Here is a 25,082-nt window from a genome sequence, read left to right as displayed (position 1 = left end):
CTCACCGCAAATTCCAGGCCAATACCTATACCTTCCAGTGACTTGCCAAAGGGGGCAGTGGCAGAGGTCTAGGAGCCACATCATTTTGCCAGCAAGGAAGTGAGTTGAGGCATACTGAAATAAAACAGTGAGGAAATGACAATTAAAAAAATAAAATAAAAGTAATTAGGACAGAACACCTTCAAATTTACTGTGGGTGATATTAGCCAACGCCAACCTGGATCCGGTGCTGTGTCAGATATGGCAGTGAGCCTAATCACATTTTACATTGACTGCATCATTAGAGACTGTAAGCTAAGGAAGAGTGGGAGACAGGAAAGCAAATCGAGTGGTCTGGGAATTGTTACTTTAGTAGCCTTGAGCAATAACATTTTGCTTAAGAACGAAGGTTCCCTTAATAACATTTTAGCACAGACTTGGTTTTGTTTAGTTAATTAAGTCAACTAATAAGGTGCTGCTGAAAATAAAGCTGAAGGAAAATCTTGCTGACACACTTGCTCTAAGCAGTTTTTTTCAAGCACTTCAACCACAAACTACTAAGTTTCATACACATCTGTTCTCATGAAAGTTAGTCCTTGGATGGGACCAAGCAAAGATTTGAGATTCCCATACTGCAACCCATGACCTTCACCAGTGTGCCCCACTATGAAGCAGCTGCTGGATAACAGAGCAAGTCTCAAAAGAATACAGTATTACCTCATGAGAAAGAACTCTCTGGCGCAGTGCTTTATCTGCTTTCTGAACAAGACAGAATTCCAAACAAATCAGTGCCACTATTATTCTGCCTATCGCCTTGGCACAAACTCAAGATGCCAACCCACAATATTACAAAGAGCAAAACGCCTCCAGTAAAACTCCTTCAACCCAATTATAAAGAGAAGGGAAAGAGGCGTACTTTCATTACCCTGAAATTCTTCAGAGCTTTTTTATCCTTTTCAGGAGTCAACACGACCTTGATATAAAACTACTTTTTAATATAAATGTTTCATTTGAACTTTCCCTCCTCCCTCTACTTTTAACTATGTGCAACATAGAATCATAGAATGGTTAGAGCACAGATGGAGGCCATTCGACCAGTCGAGCCTGTGCCGGCTCTCTGCAAGAGCACTTAAGCTAGTCCCACTCACTCGCCCTTTCCCCGTAGCCCTGCAAATATTTTTCCTTCAGGTACTTATCCAATTCCCTTTTGAAAGCCACGATTGAATCTGTCTCCACCACCCTTTCAGGCATTGCATTCCAGATCCTAACCACGCACTGCATAGAAAAAATTCTCCTTTGGTTCTTCTGCTAATCACCTTAAATCTGTGTCCTCTGGTTCTCCACCCTTCTGCCAATGGGAACAGTTTCACTCTATCTACTCTGTCTAGACCCCTCATGATTTTGAACACCTCTATCAAATCTCCTCTCAACCATCTCTGCTCCAAGGAGAACAACCCCAGCCTCTCCATGTAACTGCAGTCCCTCATCCCTGGAATCATACTTGTAAATATTTTCTGCACTCCCTCTAAGGCCTTCACATCCTTCCTAAAGTGTGCTGCCCAGAATTGGACGCAATACTCCAGTTGAGGCCGGACCAGTGTTTTATAAAGCATATGCTTTCTCCCCCACCCCACCACCACCACCACCAATGCCCCCACCCTCCCCCCTCTCCCCTCCCCTCCAGTTTACTCACCACCTTTCTGGAGAGTGTTGACTCAAGTCCTCTGCTCCCTCACCCAAGTGGCCATTTTTCATGCGTGAACCTAGCTAGTGAGTCAACCATGGGGGAAATCGCAAATGAGCCAGATCGGTCCCCACCAAACATCTACAAATGTACACTTCCCAGTCAGCAAGATATTTATTATCAAAGAAGTTTCAATTTAAAAGCACTGCATTGTCCCAGTGTTAGAATAATTAAACAGAAAAGATTTCATAGGGGAGGTTTCATGCTGAGGCAATTAGAGGTTATTTTCCAAGTTAGCACTCTCAGCAGGGAGCCTCGGCCCTCGGACCTGTATCATAGAAATTCAGCTGCACAATCCACCTATTTAAACTAATACATGCAAAAACGTGCGTGAAATTTTCCGATATGCACTCCCAGTGGGCAAGGCTCCCAGTCGCGAGCGCAAAGACAGAAAACTGCCCTTCATTCATTAATTTTTTTTTCTAAGTTAGAGTCAGGTTCTCTTGCCTCACACAAGAGATTACAGGGTAGAAATTGGACCCCCTTATTCCCATTTTACGGGTGTAAAACAGAGGTAATGAGGGCCAATTTCGGAGGACACAAAAGACGCCTGATGATATTGGGTCTCTGGCAGCCACCTAAAACTGATGTTACATTCCTTACATATGTAAATGAGGGGCCTCAAGCCTGTTTCAGGCCCTCTCTGCTAAATTCAATATCAAAGAGCTGAGCCAGCTCCTCTTGGGAGTCTGGAGTAGTCACAGGGCGGGCACCACCAAAAGGTAAGGGTTTTACTAATACTGGTGCTGGCAGCTCGTCCAATTAACATTAATGATGCCCATGGCCCAATTTTGAGCTGGCCTTGGTTCTCCCGGTTCAGGCACGCATTACACCGATGAAGTTATACCCCATGGTGACTAAGGGGTGAGTAAATGGCGTTTGTGGCTTTATGTCTGAATGGGGTGGGCTTGATGGACCACGTACAACAACTTGCATTTATATAGCGCTCATTATGTGCAGATAGATGTCTCAGAGCACATTACAATATGGTGGATAGCAAGAGGACAGTGAGCAGCTGAGAGCAAAGGAAAATCACAAAGAAGGGTCTGAAGGAAGTTTTTGAAGGCAATGAGGGAGGTTGCTAGGTAGAGACACAGGAGGTAAATGTTCTGGGGGTGGGGGCATATTAACTGAAGGAGCGGCTGCCAATGACGGAGCAGAAGAATAGATGAACAATGAGTGGACAGTGTTAGAGAAACACAGGATATGCACAGGGACAAATGGCTAGAGGAGATTGTTTAGGTAGGGAGGGACAAGGCCATAGAGGGACTTGAAACGTCACACCATTTCAAACCTCTTTAAAATGTGCCACGCGCTCAGAACGCCGGTTTAAAACTGATGCAAAAGCAGCGACTGTAGTTGGCTTTGTCTCACTGGCAGTAAATGTTTTCTGTAGATAAGTTTATCATTTTCTAATATCTATGTTATAAATGTTAGTTCCAATAACAAGTTTCTCAGTTTAATGAAGTCCGAGAGAGCAGCTAAAAGGATGTTCAACAAAATATTTGGAGCAATTTAATTGGTTTGCCTTTTTCTTTTTAATTGGTAGCTTTTGCTGACAACTCTTTGTTGCTTGGTTGTTTTCATACATCCTTAGCAGAGTTTCAAATGCAAGTTTATGTGCACTTTGCCCACTTATAATTGATAACTTTGCCTACCTATTCAGTCATTAGTTGTTGCTACTTTATGAAGACATTATTTCAGCCAATTAAAAGTATGAATTACAGTGTGATGCCGGAGTGCGACAGACAAAAGCTATCTGTATATTAGTGCAGAGCCTATAAATGTTTTTTTATGTGCCATTATGATCCTGTGACATCTGCCAAACTCTGGAGTTTACTTGCTGAAGGTGACATCTGTTTGTAGGTCGCATGGAAGGTAAGCAGTTATGAGGGACGCCCTAGTCTCCACTGCAGCAAGTTAATATCCAAAAATATGATACTGAAATATTCTTTAGGCTCAATGTATATTTACAGGCAATTCTAAATTAATCACAATGTGAAAAAGGAAACATTTCTGCAAGTAGGCATAATACCCACACTCACCAGGACAGTGTCTCTGTACTGGAGAGTTCTTTAAACCCTGGAGCAGCCAAGAAGAAACTGCCGTGAAACTCAGTTAAAATTCTAGTTCTGACGAAGGGTCATTGACCCGAAACGTTAACTCTGTTTCTCTCTCCACAGATGCTGCCTGACCTGATGAGTATTTCCAGCATTTTCTGTTTTTATTTCAGATTTCCAGCATTCACAGTATTTTGCTTTTGTAAAACTAGTCTGTTGGCCCCAGCAGAAAATGCAGCATTCACTTCTGCAAACCAATGTTATGGGTGGAGGTATATAGCACAGGCATGATGGGCCAAATGTCCTCCTTCAGTGCTGTAAATTCTATGTTTCTATGATGTTACTGAGTCACTTCGCAAGTACTTGGCACACAAAGAGGGTACAGTAATGTGTTTCACAGGTCCCTGACAACACAGCCCCTTTAAATCAACACGGAACCATACCTCCTCTGTGTCAACCAGTTCAAAAATCTTTGCAACATTTGGCTTACATGTTGACATGGCGGCAGCTTTATCAGAAAAGGACTCGAGCTAGTCTGAAGCTCTGTTAAATCTGCTTTTATGCCTCTGAAAAGTCTAAACCAAATGCCTCTCAATTTTGTTCAGTGAAATCCAAAAAGCAGCACATCTGCAACACAGGTTTATGTTTCCAACACTCTGGAATTTACTGTAGAATCTCTAGAAATTAGGAACTCCTGCATTTTTAATGATGCCAACTTTGCTAATTAACTAAAGAGGTTAAGCAACAATCATTCTCTAAACACTTAATTAGCACTAGCTGAATCGACATTACATAACTATTACACACTCAGAAATGCAGAAACCTCAGCTTACTTATGATTCAGTCATTTAACAATGTTCTAATTTAATGTAACGCTCTAAGGGAAGCAAAGTACAACCACAGTTTACAGCAACAAATTCCTCATTAAAATGTTGCTATTTTCATTAACATGCAAGTGTGAAAAATCACAGTTGAAGCAAGAGAATATGCAGTCAGGATAAATGTCTATACAGTGGTTTAAACTTACAGTCGTCTTCAGGTTCTTCACACCAAAACATTGCCGACGATTGTAGTTTACAAGACACAAATGCCATCAAGTTTACAAACAACTCCAAAATTAGTACTGTGTATTTCTTTTGAACTATTGTCTTTTCACTGTTTATAATCCAAACACGAGCAGTCCACTACCGTTCCCTCAGCTTATATACATATATCAAAAAAGTTAACTGTCCTTGAAAGAAGACCTCTGCAGGAGAGCAATGATCGGGCTTTCCAGCAGTCACGGATATCGACACTGTTGAGGCCCCAAGATGTTTCGAATTCCAGACCATGCGCAGAAGCAACAAACTCCCTGCCCAAAAGTATAGCTACCCGCTTTACAACTTCCTATGGACAGTACATATAAGGATCTGCTCTTGTAGTAGCCTAAATAATAGCTTCAAACAGCATAGGGCAGCTGCACCCTGTAGTTTTAGCAACAGTTAATGTACTCTCCTATAGAGAAACTCTATATCATTATAACAAGCATTCCAGCTACAAGTGATCCCACACTGTCTGAGGCTGTTGTTCACTCTTTACATCATATTTATACTTTTTAGAAAGAAGAGTTTTTCGCATTGTGCAGATTTAATCTTTATTACATATTCTACAACAAATGTATCATTCGCAATTGAAAATAAATTCTTAATTATTGAGACAGACATCTTTTCCTTATTTAAAAGAAACTGAAAGAGGGTGTAGTGTCTTAGGCCCAACCATCTTCAGCTGCTTCATCAATGACCTTCCCTCCATCATAAGGTCAGAAATGGGGATGTCTGCTGATGACTGCACAGTGTTCAGTGCCATTCACAACTCCTCAGATAATGAAGCAGTCCCTGCCTGCATGCAACAAGATCTGGACGACCTTCAGGCTTGGGCTGATAAGTAGCAGGTAACATTCGCGACACACAAGTGCCAGGCAATGACTATCTCCAACAAGCAAGAGTCTAACCACTGCCCCTTGATATTCAGCGGCATTACCATCGCCGAATCCCCCACCATCAACATCCTGGGGGTCACTATTGACCAGGAACTTAACTGGGCCAGCCACAAATACTGTGGCTACAAGAGCAGGTCAGAAGCTGGGTATTCTGCAGCGAGTGTCTCACCTCCTGACTCCCCAACGCCTTTCCACCACCTACAAGGCACAAGTAAGGAGTGTGATGGAGTACTCTCCACTTGCCTGGATGAGTACAGCTCCAACAACACTTGAAGCGCGATATCATCCAGGACAAAGCAGCCCGCTTGACTGACACCCCATCCACCACCTTAAACATTCACTCCCTCCACCACCGGCGTACCATGGCTGCAGTGTGTACCATCTACAAGATGCACTGCAGCAACTCACCAAGGCTTCTTCGGCAGCACCTCCCAAACCAGTGACTTCCACCACCTAGAAGGTCAAGGGCAGCAGGCGCATGGGAACACCACCACCTCCAAGTTCCCCTCCAAGTCACACACCATCCTGACTTGGGAATATATCGACGTTCCTTCATCGTCGCTGGGTCAAATTCCTGGAACTCCCTCCCTAACAGCACTGTGTGAGTACCTTCACCACACAGACTGCAGCAGTTCAAGAACACAGCTCACCACCACCTTCTCAAGGGCAATTAGGGATGGGCAATAAATGCTGGCCTTGCCAGCGATGCTCACATCCCATGAACAAATAAAAACAAGTATTTAAAAGAAACTAAAAGAGGGTACAGTAAGAAACTAAATTAGACTGAACGTCGTCAACATTTTTTTTGTTTCAATTGTCTTGGGCTCGGGTTGTTCAATAACAAGCTATTCAGAATAGTACAGTAGTTTTCAAACTTTTATGTGTAGCGTACCACCTTGCAAAATATTGAGAGACTCTGAGGTACCCCCACATGCACCCCAACAGAAATAACATGCGTGCAAAGTCAACAAGTACAGGATAAAAAAGTGTCTCAAGAATTCTATATTCTGATGACATTATGGATCCCCAGAGGTCCCAATTTGGAAACCTACAGGAAAGTATACCTCAGCTGCCATGCCCACAGCTTGATCTGCTGTCACACTAATCACATACAATATTAAATCTAAACGCAATGCTTTAGTTGGGCCCCTTCAGCTGTAGCAACCCATAGTAACTGCCGCAATACCACTTCCTGTGATTAGCATTGTAGTTAATTGCTGAGAATATGCTTACTTATAAGGCTTGTTTGAGGTTAGGATGGCATGTGATGCAGTAGTGTACCGGGGCAAGGCACTTCCCCTCAGTGGAGATAGAAAATTAGAAGCAAATTAATGGAAGTTGTTGGAGAAATGAGTGTCCACTAAATTAATCTGTAATGGAATACAAATAGTGTAGGGATGAATCCTACAGCCTAATGAACAAAAACAAACAATTCCACATCGACCTACTTTAGATATTCACCCATTCATAGTCAGTGGGTAGACAAATCTCGCTCTGTGGCTCGGTTTTTGAGAATGAAGTCTCTAAACACATGGATATATTCCTTCTTATTAGAAATGTTAATGATACAGGACTTGGATAATCAACTCTGGAGATTGTCTTCAATAAGCTTATTGAGCAGCTGGGTTTAAAAGATCCTGTGATGGTTCACTGGATTTCCTACGTACTTAAACTTATAGCAAAACCTGTTAAATACTTGACAAGAATAGGGCGCTTTGCCAACACTCTTTTAAAAAAAAAAAAATATTCAGCAGCCAGAAGTGGAGCTTTGTTTGTGTGCAAGCAAGCACATGCAGAGCTCTGTCCTGGCAGAGTGATGTAATTCACATCCAGGGGCTTCACACACTATAGCTTCCCATCTCAGGTCAGCCTACAAGGCAAACTGTCCTCTCCAACAAGAAAAGTTTAAAAAGGCAGAATAAAGTACAAAACATTTTGTCTTTTTATTTTACAGGTGCAACTCAAAAATGGCAATACAGTGCCTCCATTACAATCCATCAGCAAAGTTGAGCACTATATGAAGAAATCAAGTGCTGTTGGTGCTGGGTGCCACACACTTTTGGCGCCATTTGTCCAACTCCCACAAATGAAGGGGAAAAATATAATATGCTGTCACGAATGGAAGAGGAAGGAAGAAATTAAAACCATTAAGTTGATTCCATGCTGCATTAAGTTACAATGCTAATTAGCAGCAGTCCATATGGGAATAAAAAAAATTCTATAGTTTAGGCACAATGTACGCTTTCCCATGACCAGTCCATCACTAACCACTGCATGTGATCAAGAGCTTGTAGCTGCTGCAATCCAATTTTCCATGAATCTAGCAGTCAAATATAGCAAATTTTAGAGACGAGGTGATGCAAGTGTGGACAGAGCACTCCACTTTCTCAAAATCTCAAAGGTTTTTGCCATCATTTTAAGTATCCAGGAAATCCTTTTTTTTTTAAGTCCACGGCATCACCTGAATATTTACATCAGCAGCATTTCAACCGCTGGATACAACTTCCAATATTTCAGAGCGTGTAGAAAATATTGCCGCCGGAAATTTCCTCCATGGGCGCAATCCAGAAATTAGACCCGAAAATGCACCCATTCCCATTCTGCCAATGCCAAGTTCCATACATATTCTAATGAGATTCTCAGGAACTAAGTCCAAGCGTAGAAATGGGCACAGAAAACTATTTTAGGCTTGAGCCATGGGCCCAGAAATTCCATTCGCAGGCCTCCCGCGGGCGGAGGGCTGCGATTTGGAAAAGTCTCCGCCTGGACCGGAGGGCTCCCGGGAGGCGTAGAGTTCCGTTGCTGTGCCTCTTCAAACTGCCAGTGTGCAGGGCCCATGTATCCCAGGGGCGCAGGTAGTTCGCAGCATCCCTGTCAAATTTATGAATAGAGGTCAGCCTCGAAACATAAGTAAAACTTCAAATAAAGTTTTTTAAAAATCACATTTTTAAAATGACTATAAATTAACTATTTTAAACAAAAATTTAAATTTTTGAAAAAAATAATTAAGGTTTTTAATGGGGCTAAAAATAAACTTACCTTTCTTTAAAGTATTTAAAAATGATAAATCAGTGGACAAAACATTTTTTTTTTACTTTCTTCAACTCTTAGCCTGCTTTTACAGGTGCAAGAATTGTAAGTGTTTTCTGTGGGTGGAGGGTCTCCAAAAAATGGAACTCTCCACCCGCAGAGGCCCTGCTCCAGGGCAGGCATCCAATCTGTCGAGAGCTTTCTTGACAGATCGGAAATGCCGATTTCCAGCGCATGCGCAGTGCATGCCTGAAACCAGCATTTCTGATGTCCCTACGGTTGAGTACACAGCACATACTCACCCGTAGGAATTGGAATTTCTGCCTCATGATCTTTTACGCTAGTTCAACAGTCCTCGCCCACAAAACTGACCACACCCCCATGTCGGAAAGGAGAGTTTCTGCCGATTACGCTCGTTGGCGGTGGGGGCGGGGGTGTTCATTATACTGCACCCAGAATCTCAGGTGCACCGGTACCTTTGGTCACATGAATCCAGCAGTAATCAGCTGACCTGCAGTGACCAACAGTAAATTGAGGCCACTGACCCAGGTCTGTTCTGCTGCTGCAGCAAATACTGTAGTTTAAAAAAATAAGATCAAGAGCATTAAATCAGTACGTTCAGAGTGATTTAACTCAATTACTCTACTGTGTAAAGTTTTAAAAGTTTGCAGGTCAGAGAGAAAAATACTGCTTACCTCACACTGAAGGGGAATTTTTTCTCCTACCCAAACCCGCGACCTCTACCACCTAGAAGGACAAGGGCAGCAGGCGCATGGGAACACCACCACCTGCAAGTTCCCCTCCAAGTCACACACCATCCTGACTTGGAAATATATCGCCGTTTCTTCATCGTCACTAAGTCAAAATCCTGGAACTCCCTACCTAACAGCACTGTGGGAGTACCATCACCACACGGACTGCAACGGTTCAAGAAGGTGGCTCACCAGCACCTTCTCAAGGGCAATTAGGAATGGGCAATAAATGCTGGCCTTGCCAGCGACGCCCACATCTCATGACCGAATAAAAAAAATACAACCCCACCCTAGCACCTTGAGACCCCATTGGCCCTATTCCAGTCAAGAATGTTCGATTACGCTGCTTGATTGCACTGATTCATGACAGAATTTACAGTGTCCAGTGCATTCTGGGGGCATTTTGCCGATTGCGCCCTAGCGGAAACTCCAGACCCATATATTCCTTCAAGTGTGAAATTAAAATTTCAACTCATTTAACCATCACTCATGCACATCAGGCACAGCGGGTAGAGTTTCCGATTTGGATGCAATCGGGAAATTGCATAATGGAATATAATTAATAAAGCTGAAAATGGGTTTATTAGTAAAAATAAGCATTTTTAATAAGTCCTTCATCCTTGAGTAATCTGATTTAAAAATCACTGAAAATGACTTAAAAAAACTGTACTGAACCATTTAATAGTTTCATTGGTGTACACTAGCCATTTTTTAGTAAATCAAATACTTTTTGACGTGAAAAAATCTTTCAAAACGTGCCCATTAGTGCCTGTGCGCCTAAGAAAATTAGTGCAAATTGAAGAGCCTTTCCGAACCAGCGCAATCGATGGAATCTCACAATTTGACCTGAGGCATGGCCAGTTGTGAGAGCGGGGCCTGATTCGGGAGAATTGAATCTTGAACTAGTGAGACAGATCACGGAAAACACGAGCGCACGTGGTTTTGGGTGTAATTCACTTAAGTTTAAAATTCCCCAATCTTTTGCGCTGGTTCTGTCGATTCTGCCTGGATTGTGCTGATATTACTGGTGGAAACATGCTTAAACTCTTCCCCAGCATGTCTAATAATTTGCAATCAGTGATGCTTTTCATTTGTAGTGTGACTTATACTGATGCTATCAAAATGCATTAAAAGAAACAGAAAATACAGAGCAGGGATCAGTAAGGGTATTTTTTTTTTTTTTAAACGCTCAAAAATATTGCAATAATACACCAGAAAAATCACATTATACACCACATACCATGCATTATCTGCAATACACAGTATAATTTATACCATACTATACATTCTGTAGTAAAAGACACATACTTAAGTACATTGTTAGTTCTAAACATTAAGCTGATTACCCTTGATGGCTTAACATGGTTCTCCTGTGACTAACTGAGCCAGACGGACAAGGAAGATCCCAGGTCTGCTTTTTTTGCAGTTAATAAATTAGCAGATAGCTACCGGAGCAGCAATTACAATTGGCCCTAGCACCTCTGGTTTATGAAGGAAGAAAAAAAGTATCCGGAGTCCTCCTCCTCAAAACTATCTATCAACCCCACTGAGCTGAACACTCAACTAATGGCCACTTGGTAAGTTACTATGACAGTGTTTAGTTGAAGATCAAATCTGATAAACCCTTTACCTTGTACACACATCCGTTAATGCTGAAAGGAACATTTGCTACAGGTGACAATTTGTTAGTTTTCAACAGGACATTTGTTATGATCTTCCTCCTATGTAGCATATAAAAGTGAATAAAATAAAGCTAAAATATAATCATCTGCTAGTTCACAACATCTTAGCAGAGAAATCTACTAAGTATAGTTTATGTTAGCCAACTTAAAATAGTGTTGAGGTTATTATTTCTAAAACAGATTCATTCAAAAAATAATATAAAATATTTCATGGTGTCCCAAACCTTTATTGATATTTAGAGATCTTCTTTAATACATTTCTGTTTGTCCTGATATTCTCAATATAGCTTATTGACATTTGTAACATTACTCTTTCACTTTAAAATATATAATTTCTTACTCCAGTGTCACCTTTCAGAAACAGGTAGAACCTTATTAAAAGATCTCTTCCCAAAATAGGTCTGAAGACTCGCCAAGCCATTAAAACGTGAATTACATTTTGATCTCTTAATTGGTAAAAACACTTTTTGAACTTCAACTCAGTACACAGTCCATGATTTCATTTGACAGGCCCCGTTAAGAATATAAGTAGTTAGATATGAACCCAGGGATAATCAACCTAACACTGGTAGGAGGAAAATGCTCAAGGCCATTTTACAAGATGTTATCATGTTTGTCCAAAGACTGCAGAGGCCATAAGGAACAGTCAACATGGATTTAGAAATGACTGGTTGTAGCCCACTAATGTACTCAAACTCTTTGAGGTGACTAAATTGTTTGATAAGAACTGTGATAAAAATAGAATGCTTATCTTATATAAAGTGCGGATAACTAAGTTCTATCATGCAATCCAAACACTTTATTGAAAACTGAAATAGCTCCTCAGGGATATCCGCCTGACTCACAACCAGAGAATGCCCTTTGGTCTACGGAATCCCTTACTTACATTCTTCTTAAATTGGATGGGGCAAACAAAATTGTGATTTTCAATTGCTGACAGGTGTTAAAATAAGCAGGCTGTTACATGGGGAAGCAAATTGAAAACTGTAACCCCAATGTTTTCAAAGGTGTTAAAACTGTAAACTTCTTCAAAGATATTGCTTAAACTTCAAAAAAAGTGAAAAATGCCGATTTTAACCAACAATATCCTAATGCACTTAGTTTCTATTCATTCTTGCCATTTTACCTTTGTAAGAGTTCCATAAGCAACACTTGCACATCTATTCCCAGGGAATATCTTTCCAAGACACTGCTAGAAGAGGCAAGGCGAGAAGTAAACTCTTCAACAATCAACTTAGTTGTATGAAGTGTAACTTATTGATTGTACTCTACAATTTCTTGAGTTTTATTTTTTGTTTCTTATAATCATTATATTTGTAAATAAGTCTGGACGTAGTTTAGCATGGAGACATTTTGCATCTTCTGAATTGACAGGCGATGTAGCAGGTACCTTCTCTGTTCTTTGGCAAGCATTAAAGCGATCGGGGTTGACTGTTAGATCTCAGCTATGCTAACTCAGCGGAGTAAAAGCAGCATGTTTCAGTTTGTAAGAGACACATAATCTGCTTATGGAAAATGTTATCAAGCCAATAGCATGTGAAAAGGTTTTTGGAGAAAGGCTGAACAATAAAGTTCGTCCAGTGATTTTTAGATTTTCAGAAGGTATTTGATAAAGCTCTTCATATGGAAGCTTATGAAGAAGGCTAAGGCTCATGGAATTAATCAGGAATTGGCTAATTGGTTTGAAAACTGGCTTAGCAATAGAAAGCAGAAAAAGCTCCGGGACAGTGACTATTGGAGTTCCATAGGTGTCTGTTCTGAGTTCCCTGCTGTTTACACTGTATGCAAATGTTGGGTTATATGTTTTTCACTGGAAGTATTTTATCATCTGTCTCGTTGAAGTTCTGCAAATTCAGAAAGACCCAATGAATGTTATAGAAGCCTCGTAAAATCTATCTAAACTTCTATGCAATTTATTGAGTTCTCCGGACTTTGTGAATGCCCAGAGCTTGGGGGGAAATGCCCCCTCCCATGAAAAGTGCATAATCTAACTTCAATAATACGGAGGAGAATATTTTGGGATATTCTAATTCACAGCAAACCACAAGGCAGATGATGAGCATAATGGAGATTGGCAACATTCAAAGAGTTCCAGCCCAATTAAGAGGACGGGCTTGCGAATTTTACTTTGGAGATAAATGTAATGTATAAAACATGATGAAACAGGACAAATAATGAAAAACGTCCGTTAGCATAGGTAGAAAAAGAGATTTGGATCTGATTATTGATCACTCACTGAATGTTTACAGTCAATCAACATGAAGTTGTTTTCAACAAGGCATCCCAAAAGCATTTGCTACAACAAAACCAAAATACTGCGGATGCTAGAAATCTGAAATAAAAACAGAAAATGCTGGAAATACTCAGCAGGTCAGGCTACAAGTTGAAACAAGTTATTCTAACTGGCAAGGTCACATTTAAAATATGATGTTCAGTTTTGGGACGCTTATGCCTAAAAAGCATCAACACATTTGAGAGGGTTCACAGAAGAGAAAAAAGGGCGATTGAATCATAAACCTGAACTCGTCTTCATTGTAGGAAAGGAGATGGAGGGAAGATCTTCACCTGTGCAAAAAAATCCACAACATAGAACAAGACCCCTTTTAATGACCAGCCAACGATGAAGAAAAGGAAAGGAAAGGAAGGAAGGAAGACTTGCATTTATATATAGTGCATTTCACAACGTCCCAAAGGGCTTTACAGCCAATGATGTATTTTTGAAGTGTAGCTACTATTTGTATGAAATAACTTAATACAGTAGCAGTGTGGTAAACTCGATCTCGGAGACCAATATTACCCTAGGTACAGGGTCACGTGTTCATATTTTGAATTAGAACATCTCAAGTCACTGCTGCGTAAGTGCTGGTGGTGGTGGGCAATAGAATGCTTGCGTCTGCGCTCACTCGGAGGTCGAACTCCAAACCATCGTAAACACCTTCATCGAAGCATATGAGAGCATGGGCCTTACACTAAACATCCGTAAGACAAAGGTCCTCTACCAACCTGCCCTGGCCACACAGTGCTGCCCCCCAATTATCAAAATCCACGACAAGGCCTTGGACAACGTGGACCACTTTCCATACCTCGGGAGCCTACTGTCAACAAGGGCAGACGTCGACGATGAAGTCCAACACCGCCTTCAATGTGCCAGTGCAGCCTTCGGTCGCCTGAGGAAGAGAATGTTTGAAGACCAGGACCTCAAACCCGGCACTAAGCTCATGGTCTACAGGGCAGCAGTGATACCTGCCCTGCTGTATGCCTCAGAGACATGGACCATGTACAGCAGGCACCTCAAAGCACTGGAGAGGTACCACCAACGCTGCCACCGCAAGATCCTGCAAATCCATTGGCAGGATAGGCGCAGCAACGTCAGTGTTCTTGCTCAGGCCAACATCCCCAGCATCGAAGCTCTGACCACGCTCAATCAGCTCCGATGGACGGGTCACATTGTCCGCATGCCCGATACGAGACTCCCAAAACAAGCGCTCTACTCAGAGCTCCGGCACGGCAAGAGAGCCCCAGGTGGGCAGAGGAAACGCTTCAAGGACACCCTCAAAGCCTCCTTGAAAAAGTGTAACATCCCCACCGACACCTGGGAATCCCTGGCCCAAGACCGCACAAAGTGGAGGAGAAGCATCTGGGAAGGCGCCGAACACCTCGAGACTCTTCGCTGGAAGCCAAGCGCAGGCAGCGCAAGGAGCGCACGTCAACCCAAGCACCCCACCCACCCGCCCCTTCAACCACCGTCTGCCCCACCTGTGACAGAGACTGTAGGTCCCGCATTGGACTCATCAGTCACCTGAGAACTCATTTTTATTGTGGAAGCAAGTCATCCTCGGTTCCAAGGGACTGCCTAAGAAGAGGGGAATAGAATATCAGAAGGAGAAAGTACCTGGAAGCTTTTCACCAGCCTGAATCTTATCAATAGATTTCAGAAAATGTAGGTTCTAGATGGCGTTAAGCTATTAAGGCTTGCAGGTTACTCAAAATATCAGTACAAAACATCGGTCAGACCAGAAGAACTGACAGAAACTTTGCGGGTAATTTTAACTCCCAACAATGGGTGGGTTTGGGTCGGGAGGGAAGTTAAAATTCCAAATCAACCCGAACCCAACCCGCCTTGAACCTGCCCACTTCCAGTTCTAACGGCGGCGGGATGGGGGCAGACGACCAACCAGCTCTCAGGAGGCGGTGCCTCATTTAAATATTTTAATGAGGCTGTGTGCCTATGATTTTTTTCTCTGTTCCAGCTTTAACACTAGCCAGCAGGGTTTCCCAGACCTTGGGAAACCCGGCATCTGAAGGGAGGCGAGGACTGCTGGATGGAACAGGTAAGTGCCTTTCCAGCACTGCTTGTGGGCCAGGAGGAGTTGCCTTATTAACCTCCCGAGTGATTGGAACTTCCCCCGTGATCTGATGCCCTCCGGATGTCCTCCATGGCCCCCCGGCGCTCTCGTCCCCGCCAACCCATGTCCTTCACGGGTTTCCCACAATCTTCTCCTCCTCTGCCCAATCTCTCCAGGCACCCCCTGCGATTTTCTCCCCTCCTCTCCAACCCACCGCCATCGATGTCTCCCTCAATCCCCGATGTCTCCAGCACTCCCATTGATGGTGTCCACCCGCCCCCCCCGCCCCGCCCCAATCCCTGATCACTCCGGCACCCTGATCAATATCCCTCTACCAACCCACAATCTCTCTCTCCCTCCTTCATGCTCCCCGGCTGCGGCCTGGTGCCGCCGGCCTACTTGCCTGCCAGCCTCTCAATCTGGCTGGCTGCAGCTAGGAAACTGATTCCAAAAATGATAATCAGGTCCTGCTATTAAATTCAGAGGGGACCTGGGGGAAACTCATTCTTCTGGGTTTCCCAGCCGCTAAACTGCTGCCCCCCCCGCTCCGCTCCCTCCTCATCTCCCCGTAAATATCGGGGCCTTTGCCTCTCAATTAATAGTTTAAATCAATCCGATTTTGACAGAACTGTCAGATAGAATTGTCTATATATGCTGTGTTGATTCAAACTTTCATGATCCACTCGATGAACCCGAGTTGAATCCAAGTCATTCTATGAAGCTAAGAAGAGCTGTTTCCACTTCAAGCTTTACAGATAAAGACTTCTCCAATACTACTCCAAACTCAGCAGAAATAATTCCCACTGTATTTTTAAATCTGACACATGGGATAAATACTGTACTATGGTGTGAGGATAGTCTTTGGATTCTTCTTTAAAAATTACAAGTACATTCACATAATGGTCAGTGTGCACCAGTGGTCAGTTCACTCTAAGTCCTTCTCTGTACAAGTCTCATGAGATGCGATCTACACTAGCTTTATGTTCAAATGCATTACAGAAAGACTCAAGTTCTGGAGAAGCTACTGTTAATGGGCAACTTCTAAGACAGCTTTTGTCAAGCAGCAGTAACAAAAGAAAAGAGCCAAACTATTAGACTTTGGGTACATTAGACATAATTAATAGAGGTTTCAGCAAGAAAAAATTCATGAACATTTCAGATTTAAGGCTGTTTAAGTATTAGGAACAAAACTGCAAAATAAGCAGCATTCTACGGCTCATTACGTTCATGCTGCCAGCAAGTTGCGTGGTGAGTAGCAGTGCTGTCATCCTGCCCAAATTCACAAAAAACACTTTCCTCAGAGTTTCATTTATTACATCCCAATCCCAAGTGATATGGATAGTTATTCTGATGTAGATTACAAATGTAAAATAGAAAAAAAACTTGTTATGTAATAATCATTATGTAATCAGCTGATTTGCCAAGAAATCATTAAAAGGATGACAATTAAAGGGAAATGAAGCCGACAGACTTGAGTTGCAGGGTTATAGATATCAAATAAAATCCTCTCTCTGTGCAAGATTAACATACTGTATCATTAAAAGATTTTGAGTTATTCCAAACCAATGGAATAGAAAAATAAATGTCTAATACTGAAGCCACTGGTTCTTACCTCGACAGGCTCTGTAATAGAAACTGTGGGATTATCCACCAGGTCAGTGGCTCCTCACTGTTGTTTCATCTGTAGAACTGGGCTGTGACAAAAAGGGAAATGCACTTCATCACCCCTCAAATGTTAATGGCCCTGGAATTGCGATTTCCGTGATGGCGAGAGTACGCCATCGTAATCCATTTGAACGGTCCCGCAACTTCTGGATTTCCACATGCGCTTGCGAAATCCAGAACTTGCGATCTGTCAAGGTACACCTTGACAGATCATCCGAACCACCTGAAAAATGAGTATTGCTGGCGCAGAGTTAGGCTATTTGCCCAACAACTCCCCTACAATTGCCCATGTAACTTACAGCTGGTAAAAGCAGGCATAGGGCTGCAATTTCTAGGCCAATAAGTTAGTTGCTGTAGCGGCAGGTGTACAAGTACTACATATGTTTGTTTTTTGCCTCGCTAGCGTATTAAGGTAGAAACGGATTAAGAAGCTAATGCAGTTTTAAAAAGCAGGGCTTGTTCAATTATCAAGCTAAGTCTTCTTTTAAGAAAGTAAATGTGACTCATCAAAGGCAACATAAGAAAAAACTTTTTTACGCAGCGAGTGGTTAGGATCTGGAATGCACTGCCTGAAAGGGTGCTGGAGGCAGACTCAATCGTGGCTTTCAAAAGGGAGTTGGAGAAGTACCTGAAGGAAAAACATCTGCAGGGCTACAGGCAAAGGGGAGTGAGACGAGCGGAGGTGCTCTTGCAGAGAGCTGGCCTTCTTCCATGCTGTAACCATTCTATGAATAAGAATTGATAATAGTAAACTACTTATTACATGAAATTTAAAAACACATTCACAGTCAACAAACTGCATTTATATGGCATTTTAAACTTAGAAAATTTACGTGAGGGTGGAAAAGATGGGCGGGGGGGGGGGGGCGGGTGCGAGAATAGATGAAAAGAACAGATGTCAAGCCAAGATTTGGGAGAGTTGACCAAAAGCTTAGTCAAAAAGATGGGGTTTGAGAAAGTTGTTTTAAAGATGGAGAGAAAAGTAAAGAGGTGGAATGGTTACAGGAAGGATTTCCAAAGTGTGGGGCTGGGCATCTGAATGTTCTGGCACCAGTGCTGAGATTGGGGCGGGGGCAGGGGTGGCGGCTAAGATTAGAATCTGAGGATTGGAAGGTGTGGAAGGGGGTGCTCGGCTGGTGGAGGTTGCAGAGGTTAAAATAACTGCGGGGCAGGAAACAAGCGGTAAGTGTACTGCTTGGATTTAAATTTGCGTTCTTCCGGGTTTCCACTTATAAATTTACAGATATAGAGTGTCAAATGCTCGGGTTTCAAACTAACCCTACTGGTGGGAATAGGGCGGGTTTGGGCAGGATGCCCAATTTACACCTCGTCCGATTTTACCGACCTCACTGACTTCGGTGGCCATTCCCGCCAGGTTAAAATCAGGGCTATAGAGGTGTATAGTTTGAACTCATCAAAACAGTTCATCTCACAATGCCGAGTGAGTTCTTATAATTGTCACACTCCATTCCCTATGCACTGTGGGATGAAGGGACACAGTATCAAACCCTTATTAAAAACGTGCTGATTTCTGCTGTGGTCACATGCGGAGTGGAGTCATCTTCAGACCACTGTAGTGCACCCCCTTGAAAAGACTGCATTAGTTGATCAGTTGGCCCTTTTCTAAGCTGCAGCAGGAAACATGGGTTAAACAAAAAAAGTTATCCTCAAATAGAGGGGAAAAACCAGTGTCTCTGTTAAACTCTACACTCATGACTCTACAAAGGACGTCAGGCCTGTTTTAAAATTTATTTTAATAAATGTTGAACTCAAAAGACAAACACTCTTACAGTCATCAGTCAGACAAGGCTGTCATCCATCAGCCTGGGCTTCATTTGGACCCAGCTACCAGAAGGCTCATTTAAAAAAAAAAATTATATATGAATGTCATGATGCTTAACACTGATTTTTTTCCCTGATTTTTTAAACTTTATTTGTTTAATCAGTCAATGCTGATGGTATGATCTGGGGCACTGTCTGGGCAGAGCTATAAGCCTGACAACACGACATATCAGAATTATAACAAAAATAACAACTTACATTTATATAGCACTTTTAACTCAGGAAAACATCCCAAGGTGCTTCACAGAAGCGTAATCAGATAAAATATTAAATCAGCAAGCTATTAACCAAGGCTGTTTCAGCAATTTGTCATTTTAGCAATGAACATTACTTTAACTCCCTCATTCTATTGGGTACAGGAACTCCCTACAATCCAATGTGCCTGAGGTTATCACCATTCACTGTTCCAATGAACATAGGAATATGGGATCAAGAATGGATAGAAGCAGGCTGAAGATCACCAGCACTGAGTAGCATAATGCTGGTTCCCACTGGATGAGTTCTCAAACTCAGCTCTGTAGATAGGGTAGGCGTCAAGGAGGGAGGGAGCGAGGGAGGTGAAAACAAAAAAAAAGCTAGAATTATTAACAAATCTAGAGATAGACATGTGGTGGAACTAACAGAGACCAAAGAAAAGGTTTTCTGCCCGCCTGCTCAGCTAGGGAAAGGTGTGCGACACAAAAAAATCTTGGAAGAAAAGGGAAGCCGAGAATAAAAAAAGTAAAATTAAAAAATTCAATATGTTAATCACAATGTTCTTTACTGCAGCAGTTTCAGCTGAAGGAGCGAGCACACTGTGCTAAGTCAAAATGGCAGCTATTTTTCTCCATTTTTAAATCAACACAGACAAGCAAATAAACCCTTCTGGGAGAAGTTTCAGCAACACTAATGAGCATTCAGGATTACTTTGATTTGAAAACACACAAACAAAAACCTGATAAAATTCTCAAACAATGAAGAACAATGATGAGGTTTAAGAAGGACCTGAATGGAGAGACTGTGATGAAGTAATTCTGGGTCGAGGCGGGACAGGCTTTTCTACTGCCTGGCCAACTTGCTTTCCATTTTGAGAGAGTATCAGGGGCGGATACCAGGATCCCTTGGGAATTCTGCCTAGCCTGCCCCCTTCTGATCAGCAGGCCCGACATCTGTTGAGAACAGGTGTGGATTCCATTGTGGGCCTAAAAAATTATGAAAATTAGCCAAGGTAAAAATTTACCTCACAAGGTTTGAGTAACTTCAAAGTGTTGACAGAAGTTCCCTTCAGGGACAGAACAATTTTTTAAAAAACTGCATTTTTCTTTGGCCTGATAAAGGTATTTGGCTCCCCTTCTTGGAACAGCCAGATGCTGCGCCAAGATTCTGGTAGCTCAATAACACAGATATAAAAAGAGTAACAATTAATTTTAAAAAAAGTGACAATTATCTATTTGATATTCAAATCAAAAAAGATGGCATAAATGCACTGAAAAATTGTTAAATTTATGAAGCTAAACACTGCAGCAACTCTGTAGGACTGAAGTGATTTTCTGGGTGTTTGATTTACATGAAAATGTATGGATTTACAGCACCTCAAAATCAAATTGATAACAGTTTTGCATGAAGGCACAATACTAAATGTTCATAGATCACACACTCTAATTAAGGAGATAGGCATTCCCATACAAGAGTTTTAAATTTCCACATTCCCTCCAGGTAGATATAAGTCAATGCTGAGTAAAAGAGTGGTGCTGAATTTAGCACCTAAGTTATGGATTCTAGTTCTTGGGCTAGATATGGATGTTGAAAATATTCATACAAAATCATAACTTGTATTCAAAAATAAGTGCTATGTTCTAAAAACACTACTACTTTGATTGGCATCTTCAAGGCCTCGGGAAAATTACCACTGAGAATCTGAGAAATGTGCAACTCAGGAATTTCCTTCTGTGCAGGAAAACACTCGATTCACTGACAACCTCCAGTTGTTATTATCAATCATATTCCTTTTCTGGCAACAGATCTCCTTCATAGCTCTGAAAAATCCCAGTCAAATATATATTTTTTTATTTAAAAGGAGCATTTTCTGCTTAATGCACTGCTTCCTTCATGTTAGTGTAAGCTCCAAGTATTCCAGCCACCCTCTCTTGCCTAGGTGATCATTCTTCATTCATGATGCCAGACAATGTCAGCAGGCTATCTGATCATGGAAGACATTACAGATGAGCCTAATCCTATCCTCGCCTGATGTCTACAAATGTACACTTTCCAATCATAGCGGTCCTACCGCTGCCATTGCCCTAGCTGAGATCTGCTAATTCAGCATAGACTGGATATCAAATTTGGAACCTTCTTTGTCTGTGTGGCGTAGTTCCACAGTGAGCTCACTTATAAACAGAGCTTTCAAAGCATCTCTGCTAAGTATTGTTATGTAGAACACAAATGAAATGCAACCATGAAACTGCTTTTTCATATTTAAATATCTACGTACAATAAGAACTATTGTTCCCCAATAAGTTAAGGCCATAAACCTCTCCCATGTAGATGCAAAATGGCAGCTGATGTGTATGAATAAGCCCATCAGTTTTATGAAACTAAAGTTTAACTATACTGGAGTACATTATTGATGTTCTCTTGTATAACAAATTATGAGCATATCTTATTAATACAAACTAGGCATGAAGAATGAAAATGTGTACAATTTGTGTAACATGTGTCCCAAAGGCATGCATTATGTTTTCTTGGTTCTGCTGTTTCAAAGTAAAGGACTGTGGGGAAGGTGCCCTAAATTGCCCAGTGGTATCCTAAAAATTTAGTTTCTAGAAATCCTACTGAACTCCAGAGAAACAGAAAGGGTTCATGGCAAGAATCATGGGTGTTTCAAGAAAGAATCTCTCACAGTTAGCATCTGGTTCCAATTGGTGTCTGAAACAAAGCACACCCAGGCTTGTCAAAGTTGAATGGAAGGTTACATTTGGCTGATCAAGAAAAGAAGTGCCCAGAGTGATTATCCTTTATCTTGTCCTGTCCCCCTGTTGTGATTTAGTGCCAGAAAAGTGAAAGTCTATTTGTGAAAATCCTGTGAGGAATGGGTGGGGAGGATTGAATTCTTATACAGGTTGCCTTACTACAAGTAATTATATTTCAGGCAAATTAAACAGGTTAATTAGAAGATCTGGCTTTTCTCAAAAAAATAAAAGATGTTTTCATTAGAAGTGCTTGACACATGCCTGTTTAACATACCTGTAATCAAATAAGGGTATATCTGCCAAGAGATTTATCACTGTAATTGATCAAAGATACGAATAAGCCTATTGAAAGAGTTACCTTGAGAATCAACAGTATAAAAGATGGTGTTTTGACACAAAAAATCAGGAGAGAAAGATCAGGCAGAGAAATTACAGGAATTCAAAGTGTAAGACTCCATTAGTCAGACATCAGTCAGATTATTTAGTGTATCACATGTGGGTAGCAGTTAAGCTCCGGATAACAAAAGCAAGGTTACTGCTATGAAGAGAGAACTGACATCAGCAGAAGGCTAAACTACTACAAGGACTGACCGAGATATATCACGTTGACATTCTAGAGGAACACCGAGGCAGCATCCCAGAAGCAGCGGAGACAACCAACTCTACTGTACTGGCTCAAGCTTTACCATAGCTGTAAGCTTACCAGCAATAATCTGTACTAACTACAATTTAAGATATCCAATAGACTCACTATTCAACCCTAGACACTGAGATTAATCTAAACTAACCTTGTTGAATTTGTATCAGTCTTGGTCATTAAGAATAATATCAATTTGTAATAAGTAGACCCTAGCTGATGCAGAGTTACTGCAATGCACTTAAACTGCCTTTAGAACCTCATATTAGTTCCATCAGCTAACGATCTATCTAAGTATCCCAAGTACTCTTACTGCTTAATATCAGGTGCTGCTAATTCTATTATCCTATGTTTTCAGCAAGTGTCCATTAAACCGGAAGATAGATTGAGCAAGCCACATTCAGGCACCAAGTGCTTCCCAGGTGGAGCAAAATAGAAAGAAAGATTTGCATTTATATAACACCTTTCACACATTACAGACAATGAAGCACTTTGATGAGTTGTTAAGGTAAAGAAAGGGGTTAAGGATTTGTCTGTACCCTTTCATTAATATCCCTTCCAATGATTATTAGGGTATCAATCCCAGTGTTCTTACAAGATATAATGTTGCACTAAATTAAACTCGGTCTTTAAATGCAAGATTGCTTTCCGGAAACAGTATCTCATGATTGTTCCTTCAAAGAAAACTCCATTCAACTTAATTCACAATCCAGCTTGCAACATTACAGTGCTGATTCTCTGTCTAGCAGTGCACTATTTTGGATTTCACTGTGTTCTGTGAAACACTGTTGAACTGTAGCATTGCGGTGCTGCTTCTCCCTCTTGCAACACATTCCAGTTAGGATGCAATTGTTGAGCACCGTGGTCTGCAAATGTGCGATATGACGCCTCTGTTACACTGCACATTCGGCACAAGTGTGGAATCATCTTGTGCCGCCACCTGGAGAAGAAGATCTTGTACAACAAATGTTGAGTACCGAGTTGCATAGTTTCAAAAGCGTATATGTTTAAAAGAGAACTCTGACTTTGTCACCCTTCATTTTCAATAATAAATAAAAGCTGACTAACCCATCAGCTTTTCTCTCAGCAGTTGTTAAATGCTGATGACGGTAATGATATCAGCAAATAGTGATGGTATTTGCCTGTTTGATTATGATGCCTTACCAGCATGTTTGCCTGATTGATTACTTATGTCTGACCAGCAGAGGGCATGTGAGAGACAAGCAGTTTAGTTTTACTTTTGTTTTAGATGGATCACTAAGATGGTGTCTCCTGTAATGCTGTTAAAAGAGTTGAACAAGCTTTAGATTAAAAGACATTCTCTTTCATAAATGTCTCGTCATTGAACCCACAAAGAAATCAATACATGGTGTCAGAAGTGATTGAAAGAGATGAAGAGGAAAAATCTGAAGTTAAATCAGCTCTCCACATATTAGCAAGCCAAAAGAGAACATCGTTACTTACCATTGGAGAATAGCTAACGAAGTGAAAAAATGGAAGGTTTACACCCACCGGCGAAGCTTCAGTTGGCAGGTAATGTGGCTGAAAATTGGAGAAGGTTCAAACAACGTTTGGAGTTGTATTTATCAGCAATCGGAGCTGACGAGAAAAGTGATAAAATGAAAGCGTCAGTGTTCTTACATGTCGTGGGTGATGAAGCGCTGGAGGTGTATAATAACTTCACATTCGCTGCTGATGGAGACAAAATGAAGCTAGATAAAATAATGGAACAGTTTGAGGCCTACTGCATACCTAAACGTAACGTGACGTTTGAGAGGCACAGATTTTTCACATGTGTACAGAAAACGGGTGAGACTATTGATCAGTATGTGACTGAACTGAGAAACCAAAGCAAAACATGTGAATTTGGGGGACTGACAGACTCGCTGATAAAAGACAGACTGGTGTGTGGTATTCCAGATAATGGTCTAAGGGAAAGACTGCTAAGAGAGCAAGATCTAGACCTGGGAAAAGCCATAGCACTGTGTAGGGCTACAGAGACTGTGAAGTCGCAGGCAAAGGAGCTGTTCAGTGACAATAGCTGCAACGTGGATGCAGTGAGAAAGAATGGAAACAAACTGTTTAACAAAAAGAGCGCCAATGTGAAAAAAGAGGCGTGGCCAGCGAACAAAAATGAAAGGGGCAATCGAAAGTCATGTAGTCGATGCGGTACACAGCATACACCAAAAAAGTGTCCAGCATATGGTAAAACATGCAATAGTTGCAACAAAAACAACCATTATGCCCGTTGCTGTAAGAACCAAGCGCAACAAAGCAAGGTCCATGCAGTAGATGAAAGCGAGATGGAGGAGTTCTATGTAGATGTTGTGTCTGAAAACAAAAAAGAAAAAAGAGACTGGATGTTGACACTAAAAGTGAATGACATACATATTCCATTTAAATTGGATACTGGAGCACA

At 41.6% G+C, this 25,082-nt stretch overlaps 1 protein-coding gene across 8 annotated transcripts in view; it reads right to left on the bottom strand.

Annotated features, from left to right (window-relative positions):
- Positions 1 to 25,082, bottom strand: part of dmd (dystrophin) — a 2,562,635-nt gene that overhangs the window by 2,229,835 nt on the left and 307,718 nt on the right. The window contains exon 1 of one of the 8 annotated variants that reach the window (XM_086007366.1): positions 4,811 to 5,337. The exons of the other annotated variants lie outside the window; for them this stretch is intronic. Within the exon in view, the coding sequence (XP_085863492.1) occupies positions 4,811 to 4,877 (67 nt within the window). The 5' untranslated portion in view covers positions 4,878 to 5,337. Of the gene's footprint in view, positions 1 to 4,810; positions 5,338 to 25,082 lie in introns of those variants that run through there. 8 annotated transcript variants of the gene reach the window in all.

The sequence above is a fragment of the Somniosus microcephalus genome, chromosome 14 (assembly GCF_052327205.1).
Source record: "Somniosus microcephalus isolate GS21.2 chromosome 14, FLI_Smic_1.0, whole genome shotgun sequence".
NCBI lineage: Eukaryota > Metazoa > Chordata > Chondrichthyes > Squaliformes > Somniosidae > Somniosus > Somniosus microcephalus.
Note: the sequence above shows the minus strand (reverse complement) of the source record. Positions and strands in the feature narration are given on the sequence as shown.